Below are 21,168 nucleotides of genomic sequence, written 5' to 3' on the forward strand. Positions count from 1 at the left end.
ACGTGGACATTCATGTATTCAATCGGTGATGCAAGAATACTGTATGTCCTAAAATAAATCGGACATAGGCCTACAGTATGCTGAACATCTGAGCAAGAATAGCCTAAAATAAATCGCACATAGCCTACAGTAGGCCTAATAAATAAAAATCACCATTTTAACAAACTTGTTGAATTGAATGTCATATTACTGTAGGCTACCCTGCACATAAAGGCTACACATTTCCACAGCACCAGAATCCGACCGAATGCCTCCCTCAACCCCCTCCATAATCGGCCTTCCACTATTATTTGCGATGGCCAACTCCTCTGCTACTGTAAAACACTCTGGTGCCTTACAGTAGTGTTCAAATACACCTTTTTCTTGTTAGCTGTAAAACAGAGGTCAAGTGAAGGCTATAAGCTAGGCCTACATGTTTTCATAATTAAGAAATATTAATGCAAGCTATAACTATATAAACCTACTATTCTGAATAATGTTTTTGTGTTTCATTTTCACCTGCTGCCATGTGCGTTTGGCAATGGTGTTGCATCTGAAATGTTCACAGGATTAGGCATACACTAAATCAGTCAATGGGGCTACTTAAACATTCAATTATCCTTATTACTGTAATCTATATGCCCACTTCTAAATTGTGTTGCATCTGTAGGCATTTCTATGAACTCAAAATAAGTAATTTAATTATTTCAACTCATTAAATACATTCCGCAAGCTATTAATCCTCCGTATTTGAAGAACATGTGGAAATAAAACTTTACTTTTAGGCATTTAGGATCTGCAATACGTTGCCAACAGCCTTGCCAGCTTGCTTTGTTCACTGCTGACGTATTTGACTTTTGTCGTAGAGTGGGTTTTAATTCCTCATAACTTGTCATAAATAATTGTGCATTCCTCATCCGTAAAATAAGGTGAACGCATCATCACTGAAAGTGGTGATTTGCGCTGCAACCCGCCCCTTTTATGTGAACGCGCACAAACTCCAATGAGGTTAACCCCGGCTCAACAAATCAACTTCATAATCAACGTCGTAGTACCGATTAACACCACTAAAGATAACCAGGTTTTGTCAACCCCGGTTTAACAAAGTAACCCTGGGTTACATCTGGGTAGGTTAAGCTCCCTTCGTAGTACAGGCCCCTGAAGTGATCCTTGTGGTCCATGTGGAGTTGGAAAAGAAAGCTCCCCCAAATGTACCATCACACAGCATGCTTCACCATGTGCAATAAAAACACAGCACACTTAACAGGGAGAACATGTGATCTGTTTATATGAATATACTGAGCACTTCAAGTATTTCAATTACAGAGTTTGAATGATTCAGTGTTTCTTGTAATTGTTCTGTCAAAGACATAATACACACTCTTATCAAACAGAAGTGAAGCTTTCTGAGGTTCCTCAGAGGGTTGACAGTTAACACAAACAAACACACACACGCATACATGCACACACATGTACACACACATGTACACACACACACACACACACGCACACACATACGCACGCACACACTCACTCACGCACTAATTTCTTTTATGGTTTTTGTCAGAGAATTTGTAGGGCACTGGCTGGGTGAGGTGATCAGGGTGGCACCAACTCCATGGTAACATGACAGGAAGTTATGTGTGGAGGGAGCAGGAAGCAGGAAGTGCTGCTGTGACTGGTCAGAGCAGGGAGTCGTCCGTGCAGCCCCCGCTCAGGCCATAGCGGAACTCCTGCAGGTTGGAGACGCCATAGAAGTGGATGAAGGCGGCCGCCACCACCAGCACGTGGAAGATCTGGTGGGACTGGAACTACAGAGAGGAGGAGGAGGAGAGAAGAGAAGGAGAGGAGGAGGAGAACAGGAGGAGAACAGGAGGAGGAGAAGGAGAGAAGGAGAAGGAGAGGTGGAGGAAGAGAGGAAGAGAGGTGGAGGAGGAAAGGAGAAGGAGGAGGAGAAGAGGAAGAGAGGTGGAGGAGGGATGGAAAGAGGAATATAGAGTGCCAGATGAAGGGAGAGGGATAGAGTAGAGAAGACAGAGGTATGGCCACCATTAGATTAGATTAGATTCAACTTTATTGTCATTGTGCAGAGTACAAGGACAGATGCCTCCAAGTAATGTAATACCTCCAAGTACATGTAATGCTGCCTCCAACTCATCTAAGACGACACCTTGCAGCCTGCAGCCTGCCATTCTAAATCAAACTCAGTTTCCCACTTTTCTAAAAGGAAACATGACAGAAGTCTCCTCTCCTCTCTCACTGTGGCCCAGCTGGCTGGTGTGTGGAGCGATCACTCACCCAGATGTCACACTTGCCGGGGAAGTAGCGCTCGGGGACGCGGGCGGCGTACAGGCCAGCTCCCGTGATGTACATGGCGCCCATCAGGTAGAACCAGCCCATCTGGCCCTCTGTGATCGCCTTCACAAAGCCCTCCGCAATGGTGAAGTGCATCGTGGGTACTATGCCACTCAAGCCCAGACCCATGAACACACCTGAAGAAAAAAAAAAAACACACGGCACAAGCTCATTACACAATACACACACTCACACTCACAGGATCAAATCAATAACATGACCCAATTTGTACTGATAAAAACTCTCAGTGCTGTGTGAACTGCTGCGAGACAAACACATGGAGTGTATTGATATGAAACAGTGACTAAGCTCGAGGGAGATGAGTCGGACAGACACAGGAAGACAGAACACAGAAAAGCACTTATGCCACTGGAGGCAAAACAGCAGGACAGTCAGCAGATGACCCAGGGGAGAGAGAGACACAGAGACACAGTGGGGAGGGAGGGAGGGAGACAGAAAGGGGATGAACAGACCATGAAGGAACAACAGAAAGAGAGAAAACAGACAAGAAATGGGGAGCAGCTTTGGTGGGTCAGTGCTGTGGTGTGTGTTTGTGCATGTGTGTGTGTGTGTGCCTGAATGTGTGTGTGTGTTTGTGTGTGTGTGTGTGTACCAGCTCTGGCGTGTGGGTGCTGTGGCGTGTGTGTGTGCGTGTGTGTGTGTGTGTGCGTGCGTTTGTGTGTGTACCAGCTCTGGCGTGTGGGTGCTGTGGCGTGTGTGTGTGTGTGTGCGTGTGTTCGTGTGTGTACCGGCTCTGGTGTGTCGGTGCTGTGGCGTGGCGAAGCGGTCCCATTGGGCCACGATGATGGCGGCGATCCCGAGCACACACACCACAGAGAGGTAGATGAGCCGCGGCTGGGGCGAGCAGTAGAACGAGTAGTAGAGCCACGGCACAAACGAACCCATGATCAGCAGCGCAATGCCAGAGTAGTCCAACCTGCACACACACACACACACACACACACACACACACACACACACACACACAGAAACACACACACACACTCACACACAGAAACACACACACACACACACACACACACACAGAAACACACACACACACAGAAACACACACACACAAACACACACACACACACACACAGAAACACACAGAGAAACACACACACACACACACACACACACACACACAGAGAAGAGCAGTGAGAGGGAGTCCAAATAACACAGAAGGAGAGTGTGAGGGATCATTCTACTTATACACAATCAGCGAGCCATTAACAGCCACTGAGCTGAAGCTAAACACGAACAGTCATCTACAGGATCAAGGACAAAGCCCCCACCCTTGAACTCACACACACACACACACACACACACACACACACACTCACACTCACACACACACTCTCACACACACTCTCACACACACACACTCACACTCTCACACAGAGAGAGAGAGAGCTCCCTCACTTGGAGAAGGTGCGTGAGACTTTCTCGGAGTGGCAGTAGACGGTGTGGAAGATCCAGGAGAAGCCGAGGCAGAGCACGGCGCCCAGGAAGAACATTCCGAACACCACCTTCTCCTGCAGCGGCGCCATGAAGTACACGTTCGGCCGCAGCATCGTCAGCGTCCCCAGACATATGAACAGGATCAGACCTGCGGGAGGAAAACAACAACACACATGCACGCACACACACATGCACACACATGCACGCACACACACACACACACATGCACGCACACACACATGCACGCACACATGCACGCACACACATGCACGCACACACACACACGCACACACACTTATGGATTATCAAATTATGGATTATCAAACACATGAGGCCTGCAGGTGGGCAGTCACTCAACAGGTTCATACATACAGTATGTAGTAACATATCACATATTTATGACTGACCATGTCTTATCTTTGTGCTTAAATAGTGTAGTATCTCCAAAGCCCTTGTGCTCTCCATCTCCCCCCCCCTCTCTCTAAAGTGTGCAGAGCCACACAAGGAGGAGCCATTTCGGGTTATGCCACTGCCGCCTCATTTCCTGTTCCCCTGTTCTGATGGATGTGGTTGTGCTGTCCTACATCTCCCATGATGCATCATGGATGTGGTTGTGCTGTCCTACATCTCACATAATGCATCATGGATGTGGTTATGCGGTCCTACATCTCCCATAGGTGCCCAGGGAGTTGTCAGGAGGCTCAAGTGCACCTCATACGTGGATATAGACACAGGAACGCGCTGTTCAATCACTCCCCCACCTAATCAGGGATCTGTTCAATCACTCCCCCACCTAATCAGGGATCTGTTCAATCACTCCCCCACCCAATCAGGGATCGAACCGGCCACCCTATGCGGCTTCACTCAGAATGGGAGCAGTCCTACTACTGTGGGTGACTGGTCAGCAGTCCTACTACTGTGGGTGACTGGTCAGGTCAGACTGAGGGGAGGAGATCAGTTGGCAGCATGCTGCGGCCTCTCCTGACCCTGTGTGGGGTCATAATTAAGGACCAGTTGAGCGATACGCCCGGAGCGGCCTCTCTTAACCCTGGGCTTTGTGTACAGGGCGGAGGTCACAGGCCCTGGGCAGTGGCCACTGTTCTATACTACTGCTTTCATACAACCATCTCTCTTTCAGTGATCGCTCACACACCACCCAGGACAACCAAGCACATCTAAACAAACCGAGGTGGAAAAAACACCATGACAGCTATAGACCGCAGAAGACCACAGGTATAGACCGCACAAGACCACAGCTATATCAATGTCCTTTTAGGCAAGTCCCTCCACTCGGCGGCCATATTGCAACGCTTTTTGGGCACTTATCGGGCATCTATTTGGGCAGAAATGCATGTGCGCAAGGCTTTACGACACCAACCTTGCTCCAGTGGTGAGATCACAACACATGATTGGCACGATGTATTCACAACACACCACATGATTGGCACAATGTATTCACATGACAACTTTTTTGCGCAGAAGGGGCGGGATATGTGTAGACAACTGCCATGTTGGCATTACAAACTAACCAACAAACCAGTAGGGGTCAAGTCATTCAGAGACCTCAGACCAGCCTCAGATGAGTCCAGGAAGTGACGTCAATTCCGGAAATAAGTACATAATTTACTTTACTCTTTATGGAGAATAAAGCGAGAAAAAATGTGTTTTCTTTTACAGTTCATGGAAAAAATAGTCACATTAGGTAGAAGCTTTTTATTATTATTCGTAATTCACATTTATTTATTATATAATCGATTGTGACTGACTGTCCACGTAATCTGCCAGAGTCAGCTGGGAGGAGCTCGTGACTCACGCATAGGGACTCACGGCAGATATTGCGCGAAATGTTGGTTTATGGCTATCGTTTAAATGTCCTTCCTATTCATTAACATGAACATGATGACTGACGAAATAAATTACTATGATGTTTATATCACACCAACTAAGTGTTTTATGTAGGCTAGGCTACTGTGTGACATGCTTTACACTACAGCAAAAAAATCAACAGGTATAGGCTATCAACACATTTTCAGTATCACTGTTGCAGAAATCACATACAAAAAGTTTTGCACATTCCAACATAAGGAAGCAGCATGAGGAAACTTGTAGTTTTTCTGCCTTATGTACTAACTAATTTTTTGCTTGTGTGATATCTTCGTACTGGGTACAAGATCTGAGGGAGGAGCTTTTGGAATCAGGAAATGGGGAAGGAGCACCAACCAGGAAATGGAGCAATAACCTTTGAGACACTTTTTAGTTCACTATGTGGACATGTCACATGACTTTCGCTTCGCTGCACACATGTGAAAGTCTGAGGTAGTTTCCGTTCCTGATACACACATGAACTAATGATTCTGTAAGCGATCATGATTGCAGTTGACCTTACAGAGGTAGCGATGTAATGAAAGGACTGCTCATGTGTAGCAGAACCTGTACAACTGGCTCCCTATTTCACTCTCACTCACTAGGCGCTTCATGTCAATCACAGACAGAGCACAGCTAGTCAATGAGCAAAGTGTCTCGCTTGAACTATTGCTGGTTTGACTTATAATTGTGGCTACAGTTGACATCACAGCTATTGTGAAAGGAATGCTGACATATAGCAGAACCAGTACAACTGGCTCTCGAATTCACTTTCACTCATTTAAATAATCGACAAAGTGCAGTTAGTCAATGACCAAAGTGTCTTACGAATTGATGCTGGTTTTCCACTGAATGGTACCTGCTGAACTCCAATTGGTTTCTTTGGTTTCCCGTTAGGAAAAACTGGTACCACCTGGTACTGTATTTGGCATCACCCCTGTCAAGGCTCAAGCTGAGGTGATACCAAAAGGTGACGTGAGAGTATTGCAGGTTACTGATTGGTCATTGTTGCCTATGGCATGTGGGAGCATTGTGTTGACCACCAGTGTTTGTGGTTAGAATCTTTCTCATGGTATTAAATTAATACATTCGTTTTTATGGTTAATACATTAGTTTGAGAGACAGTACACTCATTTCCGTCATATAAATTAGAGCCCAAGATCTATTGATGTTGACAATAGTGTATGTGTGTGTGTGTGTGAGTGAGTGAGTGAGTGAGTATGTGTGAGTGAGTGAGTGTGTATGTGTGTGTGAGTGAGTGAGTGAGTGAGTGAGTGAGTGAGTGAGCGTGTATGTGTGAGTGAGTGAGTGAGTTAGTGAGTGAGTGTGTATGTGTGTGTGAGTGAGTGAGTGAGTGAGTGACTGACTGACTGACTGAGCGTGTATGTGTGAGTGAGTGTGTGAATGTGTGTATGTGTGTGTGAGTGAGTGAGTGACTGACTGACTGAGCGTGTATGTGTGAGTGAGTGTGTGAATGTGTGTATGTGTGTGTGAGTGAGTGAGTGAGTGACTGACTGAGAGTGTGTGTGAGTGAGTGTGTGAATGTGTGTATGTGTGTGTGAGTGAGTGACTGACTGACTGACTGACTGACTGACTGAGCGTGTATGTGTGAGTGAGTGTGTGAATGTGTGTATGTGTGTGTGAGTGAGTGACTGAGCGTGTATGTGTGAGTAAGTGAGTGAGTGAGTGAGTGAGTGAGTGAGTGAGTGTGTATGAGTGAGTGAGTGAGTGAATGAGTGAGCATGTATGTGTGAGTGAGTGATTGAGCGTGTATGTGTGAGTGATTGAGCGTGTATGTGTGAGTGAGTGTGTGTCATACCCAGCATGTGTGTCCAGATGTTGCCAGTCTCGGTGTGGATCCTGAAGATGCTCCCGAAGCAGGCCTTGAAGGAGGGCATGGGGGGGCGGTGCCCGTGCTCGAGGTACTCGTTATCCTTCAGCCACTCTGGCAGCAGCTGGTACGGGATCACACGCCAGCGGCCCTCCCACATCTGCACCTCAACACACACACACACACACAAACAACCACACAAGACACATACACACAGGTGAGATACACGTACAGTCAGTAGAGTTAGTGCCAGTGTGTAGATTCAGTAGTACAGGTTGGCTACACAGGTATGTAGATTTAGTACACGTGTATTACATGGGTACGATCTATAGATTCATTGCAGGTGCATTACACAGGTAAAGTATGCAGATTCAGGTGTGTTACACAGGTATTATGTAGATTCAGTGCAGGTGCATTACACAGGTAAAGTATGTAGTCAGTCCAGGTGAGCTGCGTTGGTAAACATCTCAGACGGGTCACTGACCTTGTGCACAAACTCCTCCATCTTCTCCATGGCATGATGTGCCTGCAGTGGGAGTGTTATCACGTGCGTCCCTTCCTCATCCTCCTCTTCCTCATCCTCAGGGAATGCTGATGCACCCTACACACGTACACGTACACACACACACACAGTTTTTACAATCAACTACATAACCAACAAGAGGACTATTTGACATCAACACATCTCTGTCTGTCTGTCTGTCTGTCTGTCTGTATGTCTGTATGTCTCTCTGTCTCTCTCTCTCTCTTTCTTTCTCTCTCTTCTCTCTCTGTGTGAGAATGGAGGATGTCCTCTCTGTGGGGACTCACGCGGGGGCTGGAAACGGGGGATGCCGCCCCCAGAAGGGGTCCCAGCTCGGTCACCTCTGGGTCCGGCTCTGGGTCCATCAGCTCTGGCTCCGGAGGATCTCTGGGTCGTGGCCTGTGGCCAAGCGGGTTCTCATTTAGAACCGGGCCCTGCTGTTCCGGTTCTTCCTCCAGGAACGTTCGGTGGGCTGCATTACGCGAGGCATGGCCGCGGGCCGTCATGGGGAGATCGGCCCCACCGCCTAGCCTGCTTACACACACTTAGGAACAAAGCTGCACACGCACACACACACACACACACACACACACACAGATGATAAAATGTCTACTAATACCAAAATTCCAAACATAAACAATAAAGAGTTTTTTAAAAGTTCTACAAAACACAATCCCAATCCTGTAAAATATACTTTTGACACTAACAGTGCGAATATCAAGAGAAACCTGTCTGTACTTATTTAGAAATTGAATTACAACTAAATATAACCTATGTCAAAACTACCACGTCAATGTAACCTACCCTGTGAGCTGAGGGCTAACTCCAAGCGTATTCCAGTATACTACCGTAAATTAAGTGAGAAAATAATAATAAACTCAGATGTCACAGACTAAAGAGAACGGACAGGTAAAATTAAAAATTACCTTTGGTCAGCTCACCGTACCACGATTTACGTGGCAAAACTTGCTAGACCGGATAGACAAGCGTACGACCCACGGAGAAACTCACAGCATTTGTCACATATTAATTTTCAAATACCAGGTCACTATCTAAAGTGGGTACTGGCTGTAAAACATGCCGTTACTTAAATATTATAATTTCACAGAGAGGCACAGTAGGCTACTCGGAACAAGCACGCAACCCTCAGTACATTATCCGAGCTAGCATACTGCCTTTTGCTAATACTGGAAGCTAACCGAGATTTCAGCTGTTCGATACATTGGCCATTCCAGATGTGTTTGGCACATAACACGCGTCTTCCATACGGTCTCTCTGGGATTATGATATATAGGCCTACGGGATATTACAGTTTTCTTACCTTGCGTTACACCTTGGCGAGTAGCCTAGCGCTTCCGCCTGCGAATCACCGGGGAAATGACAGTAGCCTAAAATGAGCCCTCCTCCTCCCGGTCCTCCCTCGTACCCGTGAAGCAGCTGGTAAACAATCAGCAGGGAGGGACTCACGCTACGGAACCGAAAACGTCATCTTTTCATAGCAAAGAATTATAGGCCTATGCAAGACACCTTTGCAACACTAATATCTATAGCATATTCTGTAGCCTACACCAAAATACATAGTATCTGAATGCCAACCTTTTCACGTGAGTAAAAAAACAAAAACAAAATCTTCCCAAATAACACTCAAGCAAGCAATCCCCAAACATACAAACAGCAACGCCAAAAGTAGGCCTACAAATAAAAGGCCAACAGTTAAATTACCTTAAAGTTTTTTGACCTTAACATAAGATTTCCAAAATAATTTTGATGGCACATATTTATGACGAACGGCACTTCTGCCATTGTCTGAGCGGCCTTCTGTAACCCGACCTAGCAAGTTTCTAGTTTCGGGTAGGAAACTGCACCCCCAACCCCCCTCCGAAATCGCAACGTGAAAGAGGCACAAATGATCCTATGCTGCAGGAACTAGATGTACCGCAAAGCGGTACAAAATACGACCGCCGCTCAGTGCTTCACATTCTCTCCGCAAAAAATAAATCACGCTTATCAATTTGTGTGTGTGTGTGTGTCTGCTTGCCTGCATGTGTGTGTGTGTTTTATATGTCTCTGTGTGTGTGTGTGTGTGTGTGTGGGGGGGGGGGGGGGGGGGGGTAATGGTGTGTGTGTGTGTGTTTGTGTGTGTGTGTGTGTGTGTGTGTGTGTGTGTGTGTGTTTATGTGTGTGTGTGTGTGTGTGTGTGTGTGTGTTGTGTACAGTCTGTACACATAGGCTATATTCATTTATTGTAGGGTCCCCCATGAACGGAATTCCATGAAACTTGGCATGCATTCAGAGGGTGTCATAATGATCCTTCAAATTCCGTGCATTTGTCAACCTTTGTTGTTACAACACCTTGTTTTTGCTTTTTCATTTTTAACTAGGTGGCGCTATACTTCAAATGAGTGGATATGGGATGGGTTGACATGGCCCCTTGAGACCAACATACAAAACAAGTTGGTCATCCTAGGCCCTACGGTTCTCAAGATATTCACAGAAAACTGTGTTCTCTGATCTACCCTCCTTTAGGGGAGCCTGTTGCAGCGGGTGGGCGATTGACGAAAAACAATGGTTCTGTGTCACCCTTGTGGGGCTACATACCCACCAAGTTTCGTGCAGCCCGGTCTCTCAGTGTCCCGGGAATCTTTGACGGAAATTCACTATTAAAAAAACCTGACTAAACCTATACTGTATGGAGGTCATAATAAGAGACCACTGCACATTTTTCTGATGTTTTCTGATGCAGCCTTTGGTTGCTGAGTGACATTCGAATGAGTTTATGGTCATACTCAAATTTACAGTGGTCTCTAAATTTTGATTATGACCGTCAACTCATTTGAATGTCACAGAAACCATACGATGACATCAGAAAAATGTGCAGTGGTCCATTGTTTGTCCTGTGTGTATAATGTATGTTTGCATCTGGTGGTGCTGTTTCCGTGTGACCCCTGGTTTACACTAATTTTTTACTTTTTAAGAATAAATAAAGTTAAAAGCTGCAGTTGCAGTTGGGTGTAAATATATATATATATGTACACATATATTCATTTATTGTGTATATATATCTGTATATAGGCTATATCAAGTATATTTAATAATTAAGTGATTTTTATACTTCTGATGACACGGTCATTCGCACGGCAACCATTTTGGGGGAAAATTGTCATTGGTCTTACTTAAATTGTCATTGGTCTTACTGTCATTAGTGTTCCTTTTCTGATGGCTAGCGAAATTAGAAAATATTACAAATAACTATATAAATAAATGAAGGTGTACTTTTTGTGGATTCATCAATTTTACAGGTTAATTAACGCTATTAAACAAGTTCTGGGTATGTTGAAAGAAATACATTTGAGCAGATTTTCATCACCCAGATTCCACCTTTTGGGTAGAATGACCCAGCACTTTGATGGGCAGTCGCTGAATTTGACTACATGAGGTGTACTGTCTAGCTGTGAGTGTGCTCACAGGTTGTCCTTCCTCACCCTGCCTTGGACAACAACACTCTCTCATTCCTCAAGAACATGCAAGGCTGGAGGTGCGACAATATTCTCATATTTAAATGAAGCAACCTCCACCTCCTGTATCTTTCAAGTAAGAGTCTGTCTGTCCGACCTGGAAAGGAAAGTCACTCCTAGGAACTATACATGGGCAAGGCTTTCAGTCGGATAATAAATGTGTTGCACACGGAAGTTGAAGAGATTTCCATTAGTGAGCAAAACAGTTTGCACCGCGAAGTCCATAAACTCCACCGTTTCTCTCGGTATTTTTGTATCATAGACAATACATTGTCCATGTGTCATCACTGAAAAGTCTTTACAAGTGCAATCACCGTGTTATTTTCTTAATCTGCGTTCGCTATCAGCTCGTTGTAGTTGATTTTGTGAGTTTGTTAACATGAACGTTGACACTTCGCAGCCAGTGACCACTGGAGGAACAGCATCGAATTCGTCTACATCGAGCAACAGCAGCAACTGTATCACACTCACAAACAATGCAGCATCAAACGTGAGCAGTATACCTTCCATCGGAGCTAGTAACGGTAAGTTGTCGACCCACAGTTTGTAAAGTGTTGTCCCATCAGGTAGCAAACACAGTGAACTAATTTACTTCCACCGAGTTTGGCGATCACTGTTATTCCCCAAACTCTGGGTTCCAGAAGGATGGTTTACTTGTACATTTCAACATAAGTAATGCATTTGATGCATAGTCACGATACTAATGTAGTTATCTTTGCAATTTAACAATTCCTGTAATAATATGTATTTAGGCTATATTCAGAAATTGTGTAGCTGGTGAAAGGTGTTCTGTAAAAGGTTCAGGATTGGCAAAATGCAGGGTCATCCGTGAGATTATCAGTGTCAGCAAGAATGCATGACCATGACGTTAAATGATATGTAAGGTATAATGTATTGAACGCCGGTCATTACTGGGAAAATAAGTCCCGACAGGGCGAACCGGACCCCGACACAGTAATGACCGGCGTTCTATACATTATCCCGCTTATTATACGGCTACTTGCCAAAACGAAATAATAAACTCCCCACGATATGACTTTAGCCTACATAACCTAGCCTATTTGTTACCGTTCATCGTGGCATTTGCTGAGAAACAAATAGTTCGCAACAACACACGCTGCTGAACTTGAATTAAACATTCTTTAGAACACAGCTGATCAACCGTCTGCTTTCACGTTTGAATGAAGTTCCAGTCCTTGCGTAGTGATATGAAAGATATTAATCAGAAGCACAAAACCCGTTGCCATTGACAGCGGTGATTAAATGCTTTGCCGGTGATTTATGTAGATTTAACATAGGCCCGAACGTTGGGAAGGCCCATTCATGTGAATGGAACTTTCTGCAGCACTCTGAAGAGCCGTGTAATAAGTCATTGCTACATCAGAAAGGTTGCCCAACTCACTAACGTTATGTCAATTTACCTGCACCTGCGTGTCTTCAGTTCCAACCTCCGCTGCCATGGCGACCCCATCCTCTGATGCATCAGTGTCTAATGGCGTGTATATGCCGTCCGGAATCGCCAATGGAGACGTGAAGCCGGCCATTTCTACCATGCCACTGGCTGACTTCCTGATGCAGCTGGAGGACTACACACCCACGGTAAGCTCTGAGCTCGAGGACTCCTGGGCTCAGTGCTCAGTGCAGCGGCAGCAAGCCTGTACTCTAATCCAGCATTTCTCAAACTATGGGTCGCAGACCGGCACTGGTCTGCGACGAGGAGACTACTGGTCTGCGGAGCCTCAGAGTGAAATTATGCCCGGTGCTCCGTCTGATAATTTGCTGAACTGCGGACCGACAGAAAAAGAAAAAAGGGAATATGAAAAAATTTGGCTAATTTGGTGTCATCAAACATAGATGGGGAGGGAGGGTCCTGTTGATGGGCCCAATGATTCCAAAGTCTGTCAAAACCGGGCCTCTGGTGAAAGAAGTTTGAGAATGGCTGCTCTAGTCAACGCAGGCCTCTTCATGTGTTTGTGTTGATTGTGTTCTGGTGGTTTATCGGTCGGCCAAAAATCAGGTGTGGGTAACTCAGTGCATCACAGCAACAGCACTGAGTTACCCACTGAGTTATCATAAAGGGCTTTCAGATATAACATCCGGTGTATACTGTATGCGGAGGTTTGTCAAACGGAGGTCCTACCCTTCGGATGATTCGGATAATGATGCTAACCTGCGGACCTTATACTGACCTTATACGGACCTATGTGTGAACGACATAGACGCACATTACAACATTTCCATGTGGTTGTCGAGTGAGGGGTGAGGGCTTGTAGAGTTCACAAGAGGCGAGATATGACGCAGAATATATGTTGCCGCTGTCACAGCTGCTGTTTGTTTACAAAGTGTATGCATTATGTAGGCTAAAAAAGAAAACTCTATTCTGCGTAGGCTAATACTTGAAGTAGTCACGTTAATGCGCACTTGAAATTGACCTACAGTATTTGTATGTGTGCTTCGAATACACATTTATCTGTTTTCAACGTTATGTAGCAGAATTACTTGGCTATGGAACCCCAAATCTGCGTTGGAGAGAGCATGCACAAACTTTATGGTACCAGCCAATTCAGTAGGCTAACTCAAAACTTCAAGGCCTTCATATACAACGTTTTTAAGCAACAAACAAAATACTAACATTACAGTGAAGTGGTTCGTTTTTTCATGGTTTATTTTTCCAAAAGCATCCTCTCCCCATGTGTCTATTGCATTTACGTAAGGAGCTTGGAACAAAGTTGGGTTTTCTTCGTTTTCATTTTCTCTAGGCATATTTATGCTCAACAAATATCAGCGAGCTCAGCAGTGAGGTCATGAGAAGGCTATCAATGAACAGAAAACCGACCGTGTTGGCTAACAATTTATTAAATACTCGTGTTATTGTCATCAACGACGTCGCTGTAGGCTACTGCCTTTTCAGCGCCTTCTGCTTATGATGATTTGGTCTTTTGAATTCGTTTGGCCTTGCGATGCAGTTGTAGGCTACATCAACGTGTCTCTTGCCGTTCCCTTCATGTGTTCCATCACAATGCTGTCTGCCCTCATGGACAGTAGCTCCGTGATGTCTGCATATTTCCAGGTCGGAGATTTTCTTGACAGCACTATGCCACTCCATCATAACACTGGCATTTAAGTCAGATTTAACCACATGGACACACGAAAGAAACGTCACCGACACGCCCTCTCACTAGGTGTGAATTTTAACCGCATGTTCTACGCTTCGTTCAGACAAAGCACATTTAGATAATGTCCGGAGGAAATACTAGGGGTGGAGTAGTAGAACAACCGGCTAAATTCGGACTTCCATATGACCGGTTATGTCGTTCAGATATACGGCCCCACCGTTTAACATCCGAAGAACCTCCGGTCTTACACGTATGTCTGAAAGCGCTTATAAGCAGCCTGTCTCTCTCTCTCTCTCTCTCTGATCCACAGCCTGTCTCTGTCTCTGACCGGCAGCATCTCTCTCTCTCTCTGACCAATAACCTGTCTCTCTGTCTGTCTCTCTCTCTCTCTCTCTCTCTTTCTCAGTTTGATCCACAGCTTGTCCCTCTCTCTCTCACTCTGATCCACAGCCGGTCTCTCTCTGACTGATTCACTGCCTGTCTCTCTCTCTGATCCACAGATCCCAGATGCAGTGACGGGTTACTACCTTAACCGAGCTGGTTTTGAGGCATCTGATCCTAGAATGTAAGTGTCGCTGTTTATCTATAATATGCCGCCTCGTATATATTGGACATGCATATATGTACATAAATATTTCGTATATATTGGTCATGTATATATGTACATAAAAATTTTGTATATATTGGTCATGTGTGTATATATACATAAACTTTTCAATATTTGTTTGATTTTGTTTTCTTTAGAATCCGGCTCATCTCATTAGCTGCCCAGAAGTTTATTTCCGACATTGCTAACGATGCCCTCCAGCACTGCAAAATGAAAGGAACCGCTTCCGGAAGCTCCAGGAATAAGACTAAGGTCGGTGTGATGGCAGAGTCAAATGCTGTGGTGCTTTAGATAAAGGATGATGAATGGTGTACAGTAGTATGCAATTAGAGGCACAGTCATGGTGAGTTTAGCTACGCTAAGAAAGAAGGAAAAAGGTGCAATATAAACACTTCTGTATGCGAAGTCCGGCCTTTTCCTTTCTTTCTTATCAGTTATAGAGTGTCCCAGTGACGCCACTTCCATTTGCCTCCATGGGACCTATCTTTCAAAAAAAATTTAACACCAGCCTATGGCGAAAAAGAAATGATTTTCTGGTCCCGGTTGACTTGTGCCTTGAATTACCCATATAATGTTTGTCAATTTTAAAGACAATTTTTCATGTAAAGACATTTGCAGTTTGTTTCGTAACTATTGAATTACAACATTGTGAAAGATCGTAATTACAACGACTACAAACCCATCAGTCGCGCTAGTGACGTTAGCTCATTCACAGCCACACTAGATTGTACAAGCATACCAGCAACAGATCTTAATTGGGCTTTCCTTGCCGATGAAAATACCATGAGTCAGAGGATTAAACACATCAGGTAAGTTGTATTCGTCCATAGACTGTACATTAGATACTGTTAAGTGACATAGCAGGCAGCAAGATGCAACCGTTAACTAGCATAACAGCTAGCATGCTAATCTTATCGTTTCATTACGTTGGTGACGTACATCGTTCGAGACAAGAGATGTAGTCCACTGAGCGGATTCGCACAAAACCAACATAACTTTTGAAGTCTATCGAACAACAGTACTTTCTTGACGTGAAAAATTATCTTTTAAATTCACACACATCATATGTGAAATTCGTGCCACAATTCAAACTGGACCGAAAAATAATTGTTATCTCTCCATTAACTCCCGTTCATATTTTTTTGAAAGACAGGTCCCTTGTAGCGGAAGTAAAACGGAAGTCACTGGGACACTCTATACGTATGGCCCAGCACTCTCAAAAAGACAATAAGAGACTGAGTGAAGCCTGCTCCTGCCACACAATTCTCTGAGTTTAGCAACGCTGTAATGACTCTCTGCCTCATGTCTTTGTGGTGGTCATTCTCCCTGATTCTAGGATAAGAAGTACACCCTGACCATGGAGGACTTGGCCCCCGCTCTCTCTGAGTATGGCATCAATGTGAAGAAGCCCCACTACTTCTCATAGTCACCTCAAGACCTTCAACTCACACACTCACACTCACACGCACACACACACACACACACACACACACACACACACACGGTGTAGAACTGTCTTGCTTCTGTTCAGTTAGCATTTTTATAATTCATTGTAGCATGTCGTCCTTATGTTCATTTATGCATTTGTGATATTTTATTGAGCTCAATAAAATCTTCCAAACCAAAGCTGTTACTGTGTACCGAGTGTGTTTAAAGCAGGATTAGAAATGGTTCAAAGAACGAAAACCAGAAAAAACATTTCTGGATGAACATAACCGAAAATGGTAACAAAACCAATTTCACTTGTTCCGGATTGAAAATGCTATTTTCAATTTTAGATAGCCAGTTAATAATGGTATTTATCGTTCCGAGTTACCTTTCTTTGAATATTACTCTGATTTCATGACTCAGTGTCTTTCCTGTATAACAGGCTAGGCCTTTTATGAGTTCATTAAAATGATTTTCCTATCCAACACTATCTACAGTAACTGCCTTTTCCAAGTAGGCTATATAGCCTAAATTACTGAAATGCAGGCAGTCGTGGCCTACTGGTTAGGGCTTCAGACTTGTAACCGGAGGGTTGCCGGTTCGAACCCCGAACCCCGATTTTTTTTCAAGTAATTTGAATATTGTATTCGAAAGGGGAGGCAAAGAAAATACACTTGGTCGAGTATTATATTTTTTAAAGTCACTTAATTGTTCTAAAAAGCCTTTCAAACGTGTCAATGATTACTCATTAATCATTAGTCACTCATTAGCACAATGCTAGCGTGTTATGGGCAACAACGACCCAAACTGTAAGAAATCAAAAGGACATAAGTACTCGTTAATTCAACTTTTGACCTATAACCCATGTTGAAGTTATACAAACTACAATCAAATCTGAGATTTGTCAACGACAATCAGGTGAAAGAGACAAATTTAGCCGTCTAGCTCCATTGACTCCCATTCATTCTGCACTCATGGCGATCGCCCCCAGTGGAAATCTGGTGGAACTGCAACCAAAATTCGGTACAATGGGACTGGAGTGGCCAGGCTCTCCGTAGACGGGCTCTGAATGCACCTATTAAACCCCTACTCCCTGAGCGCCGCTGTAGCAGTGATGAGTGTGTGCTTCACCTCACTCTGTTCACTGTGCTGAGTGTGTTTCACTAATTCACGGATTGGGATAAATGCAGACGGGATCAAAACATAGGCAACCAGAGACTCTAGGATAGTGGCATGCAGTTGGTAGCACCACACATACGTAGGCTAGGCTATTACAGGGGCTTAAAGCAGGGGCTTCTGTGCCTGTAGTTAGGCTATCAATTATTTTCCGACCATAAATAAATTTGTAAAGACAATGTCCTTTTTAAAAGAACGTTATTAACCATTCTTCTATAACATTCTAACTGGTTACCATGAGTAGAGAGGCCATGGAACACTGGAACGGGAGCGATAGATAATCATTCATAGGAAATTATGCTTTGAACTCAAGGCCTCGGTCCCCACACTGCTGAACATCCATGAAACTCACCACCTTGAAAGTGGAACGTAGAAAGTTAATGTGAATTGCAATATGCAGAAATTAGTATAAGTATATACTCTTTTGATCCCGTGAGGGAAATTTGGTCTCTGTATTTATCCCAATCCGTGAATTAGTGAAACACACTCAGCACACAGTGAACACACAATAACCCCAGCGCAGTGAGCTGCCTGCAACAACAGCGGCGTTCGGGGAGCAGTGAGGGGTTAGGTGCCTTGCTCAAGGGGACTTTAGCCGTGCCTACTGGTCGGGGTTCAACTACCCTCCGGTTACAAGTCTAAGTAGGCCACGGCTGCCCCCCCCCCCCCCCCCATGCCCTATTTTGTTTGTAAATATTTCTTACATGGGTTGACTGTCTAAACGTCTCAAGATTGCTACTAGAATCCTACTGCTACAGCAGTGTAGGCCTACTTGTCAGCCTTTTGACAGCCGAAATCGTTTCCATTCAGTCTGTGATCACGCCGCTGTTGTGCAATTACAAAACGTATTACGACTTTTAACGGTAGTTATAAAACTTAGCTAAACACTTGCAATGTATCGCCTAAATACTAAGGTTTACTAAAATGGTGGTGTTTAATTCAATGTTTGGAAACTTTAGGAAGTGGACAAAGGAGAAACATGTGTTAAACTCTCGTGTAGATTGTCCTACTGCAGCTACCGTAGAATTGTACTCTATCGGCTGTTGTACATTTGTCGTGCGAAACGTTTTTGAATCGCCGTGCAAGTCCACGCTGTACTGCTTAATAACATCAATTATAAACCGTGTTGTTTAAATTTAAGAGATAACTGGAACGTCTTAGATTTCATCATGAACGTTCAGCCATCAAATCCCAACAACCCAATTGTGTTTTTTGACGTCACAATCGGCGGGCAGGTAAGGAGTTCATCTTGTGGCAAACTATAACGTTAAGATCTCAGCTAGCATATTACATCGAACTAGCATTGCTAGCTAATGTTGTTCCATAAATAAAGTATCATAAAGATCTAGATAGACCTTTTTTGATAGAAAATGGAAATAAAAGTCCGTTAGCATGTGAGCGTCATCCGTTATTCCAAGCAGCTTTGTCAGTAGTGATCGCACATCATGTGAGATGGTGTTATCGGGAATATCATGCTACTTTGTTGTCCAACCACATAACACATTCCAGTTCCAAGCTTACATTTGTTCGCACCAGATAGTATTCCCAGAGAAAATCCACAAAGGTTTCGGTTTTGTTTTGGGGTACAGGCTGCCCCTACTTTGCTCCCAGTTTTCGGAGGCTGGGCTGTTGAACTTTTCAACATTGATTAATGTGCAGCATTGAGTTCCAGCTTGTTGGCCCTGTCAGATTAATTTTAATTTTATGAAATTAACTTTTCCATATCATCTAACAGTTCCAGCTTTGTTAAATAAACTTTTATGTTAGGAAATGAACGTTTCCAGGCTTATTAGGACATTTTCCATATTATTTAAAGTTCAGCATGAACAGTTCCAACTTGTAGCCCTGTTCAGTTTCATGCAACTTACATATTGTCCGCAGAAAGGGCATATCTGCTGGCAATTTAAATGTCCCCAGCTGTAGAAAATACTCTCTCACTTGCGACTGTTACAGCAAGACATAGCAAGCTATCGGTTTGCTAATTTGGCAATGTGAGGTGTGGTTTCATTGGTCCTCCGCCATTAGAGTGGGTTACAGTGCAGTGAAACACAGCCTACTGCTTTGTATGAGGTAACTTCTTCCTTCATCAGCTGCAAAACAGGCTTGTTTCCCACCTGAGTCTTGAAGAGCTCACCAAACTTTTTAGGAGGAGATGAATCAGATGACTCTCCCTGGGGGCTGAACTTGCTGCTGTTGTCCCTGTGGTGTCCTCATTCTACAAAATGAAACGACATTGTACTGTTGTACTACTGACACTGTAGCAGCAAATATTTCGAAGTTAAGACATTTTATGCACAAGAAAATGAATACAGTGCCTGTTACAATCTCTGTAATAAGGCCATCATAGATGTTTTCAGGCGTCATCCAGATGAGGAAGGGTCTTGAACCTTGGGTCAAGAGTTCTGCATTTGTGGAGGAAGTCATGACAAGCAGAGTACTGGTATCTGTCCTCCAGATTTTCTTTGATGAAAATCTGGACTTGGGTTCCATAGAGTTGAGCAATGGGGTTTTCACAGGCAGGGTCGTGATACTGAACTGAGGGTGTGGCTTCAGAACTCATCAGTGTTATAGGATTCATGGACATGGATTTGGTCACATACATAGTGATACTGTTGTGAACATGTAGTGAAATGGTAGGCTAGTTAGCTGCTCAGATTTCCTGTGCAGAGTAGGCTAGTTAGCTGCTCAGATTTACTGTGCAGAGGTGTCGCCAGATATTTATAAGGATATAAAAGAAAGATTTAGAAAGAATTTAAGAAATAGATTTAGAGAGAAGGAGGTAAAAATTGTTGTGAGGGTTTTTAGTGGTTTATGTACCTCAGTTACCATTCTCACATCCTGATCAGAAGTTGAGGTTATTTCCTTATTCCGTTAGCACTGATGAGTACGCAGCTGCTTGTTGTTAAACGTACCTCTTAATTTTTAATGTTCATTAATTAGGTAAACCTTTGAACTAGCCGATAGTCTGATTAGCTCGCCTGTCACCACTTGCCAGCTACTACAGCTGTTTCACTGTCCATGCCACCAAGGCGACGTTTGCTAGGGTGAAATCCATGAGATGTTTCACTGTGTGGAAACTTTCTGTAAAGCATTTCATAACTGGAGATCTATTGGTGCAATGTGGTGACTATTATGAGTGTGTTTTGGTATATAATGTATCTCTTGTTTGGTCTTGAAGTGAATGACTGACTCTACCTAGCACCTTCTTCAGCATGTGTTGAAAACCTGTGTTCTCAACACCGGAGTATGGTCATACATCTGCTGCGTTAAAACCCTCAATGGCATTTGTTATTGTTTTGGCCCATTTTGAA

At 44.1% G+C, this 21,168-nt stretch overlaps 3 protein-coding genes across 4 annotated transcripts in view; 2 read left to right on the forward strand and 1 right to left on the reverse strand.

Annotated features, from left to right (window-relative positions):
* Positions 1 to 1,243: 1,243 nt before the first annotated feature.
* adipor1b (adiponectin receptor 1b) lies at positions 1,244 to 9,470 on the reverse strand. Of its 2 annotated transcripts, none has more exons than XM_076275734.1 (8): positions 9,337 to 9,470; positions 8,303 to 8,572; positions 7,977 to 8,093; positions 7,481 to 7,652; positions 3,760 to 3,946; positions 3,084 to 3,271; positions 2,278 to 2,471; positions 1,244 to 1,790 (listed from the first exon to the last, which is right to left on the reverse strand). In XM_076275734.1, the coding sequence occupies exons 2-8, from the start codon at positions 8,519 to 8,521 to the stop codon at positions 1,662 to 1,664; spliced, it is 1,206 nt and encodes a 401-aa protein (XP_076131849.1). In that variant the 5' UTR covers positions 8,522 to 8,572; positions 9,337 to 9,470; the 3' UTR covers positions 1,244 to 1,661. The 2 variants fall into 2 exon arrangements, with proteins under 2 accessions (XP_076131849.1, XP_076131850.1); XM_076275735.1 differs by lacking the exon at positions 9,337 to 9,470 and adding an exon at positions 8,942 to 9,276.
* A 2,236-nt stretch (positions 9,471 to 11,706) lies between these two features.
* taf10 (TAF10 RNA polymerase II, TATA box binding protein (TBP)-associated factor) lies at positions 11,707 to 16,879 on the forward strand. The gene is made up of 5 exons (XM_076275743.1): positions 11,707 to 12,054; positions 12,972 to 13,129; positions 15,147 to 15,211; positions 15,391 to 15,505; positions 16,590 to 16,879. Exons 1-5 carry the CDS (start codon positions 11,910 to 11,912, stop codon positions 16,677 to 16,679), a joined length of 573 nt encoding a protein of 190 aa, XP_076131858.1. The 5' UTR covers positions 11,707 to 11,909; the 3' UTR covers positions 16,680 to 16,879.
* A 2,033-nt stretch (positions 16,880 to 18,912) lies between these two features.
* The window catches only part of ppih (peptidylprolyl isomerase H (cyclophilin H)), a 92,646-nt gene continuing 90,390 nt past the window's right edge, over positions 18,913 to 21,168 (forward strand). Inside the window, exon 1 of the mRNA XM_076275744.1 lies at positions 18,913 to 19,092. Within this exon, the coding sequence (XP_076131859.1) occupies positions 19,027 to 19,092 (66 nt within the window). The 5' untranslated portion in view covers positions 18,913 to 19,026. The remainder of the gene's footprint in view (positions 19,093 to 21,168) is intronic.

The sequence above is a fragment of the Alosa pseudoharengus genome, unplaced genomic scaffold (genome assembly GCF_046254945.1).
Source record: "Alosa pseudoharengus isolate Yale_2024_CS ecotype anadromous, Long Island Sound unplaced genomic scaffold, YU_APseudo_1.1 YU_APseudo_1.1_scf_9, whole genome shotgun sequence".
NCBI lineage: Eukaryota > Metazoa > Chordata > Actinopteri > Clupeiformes > Clupeidae > Alosa > Alosa pseudoharengus.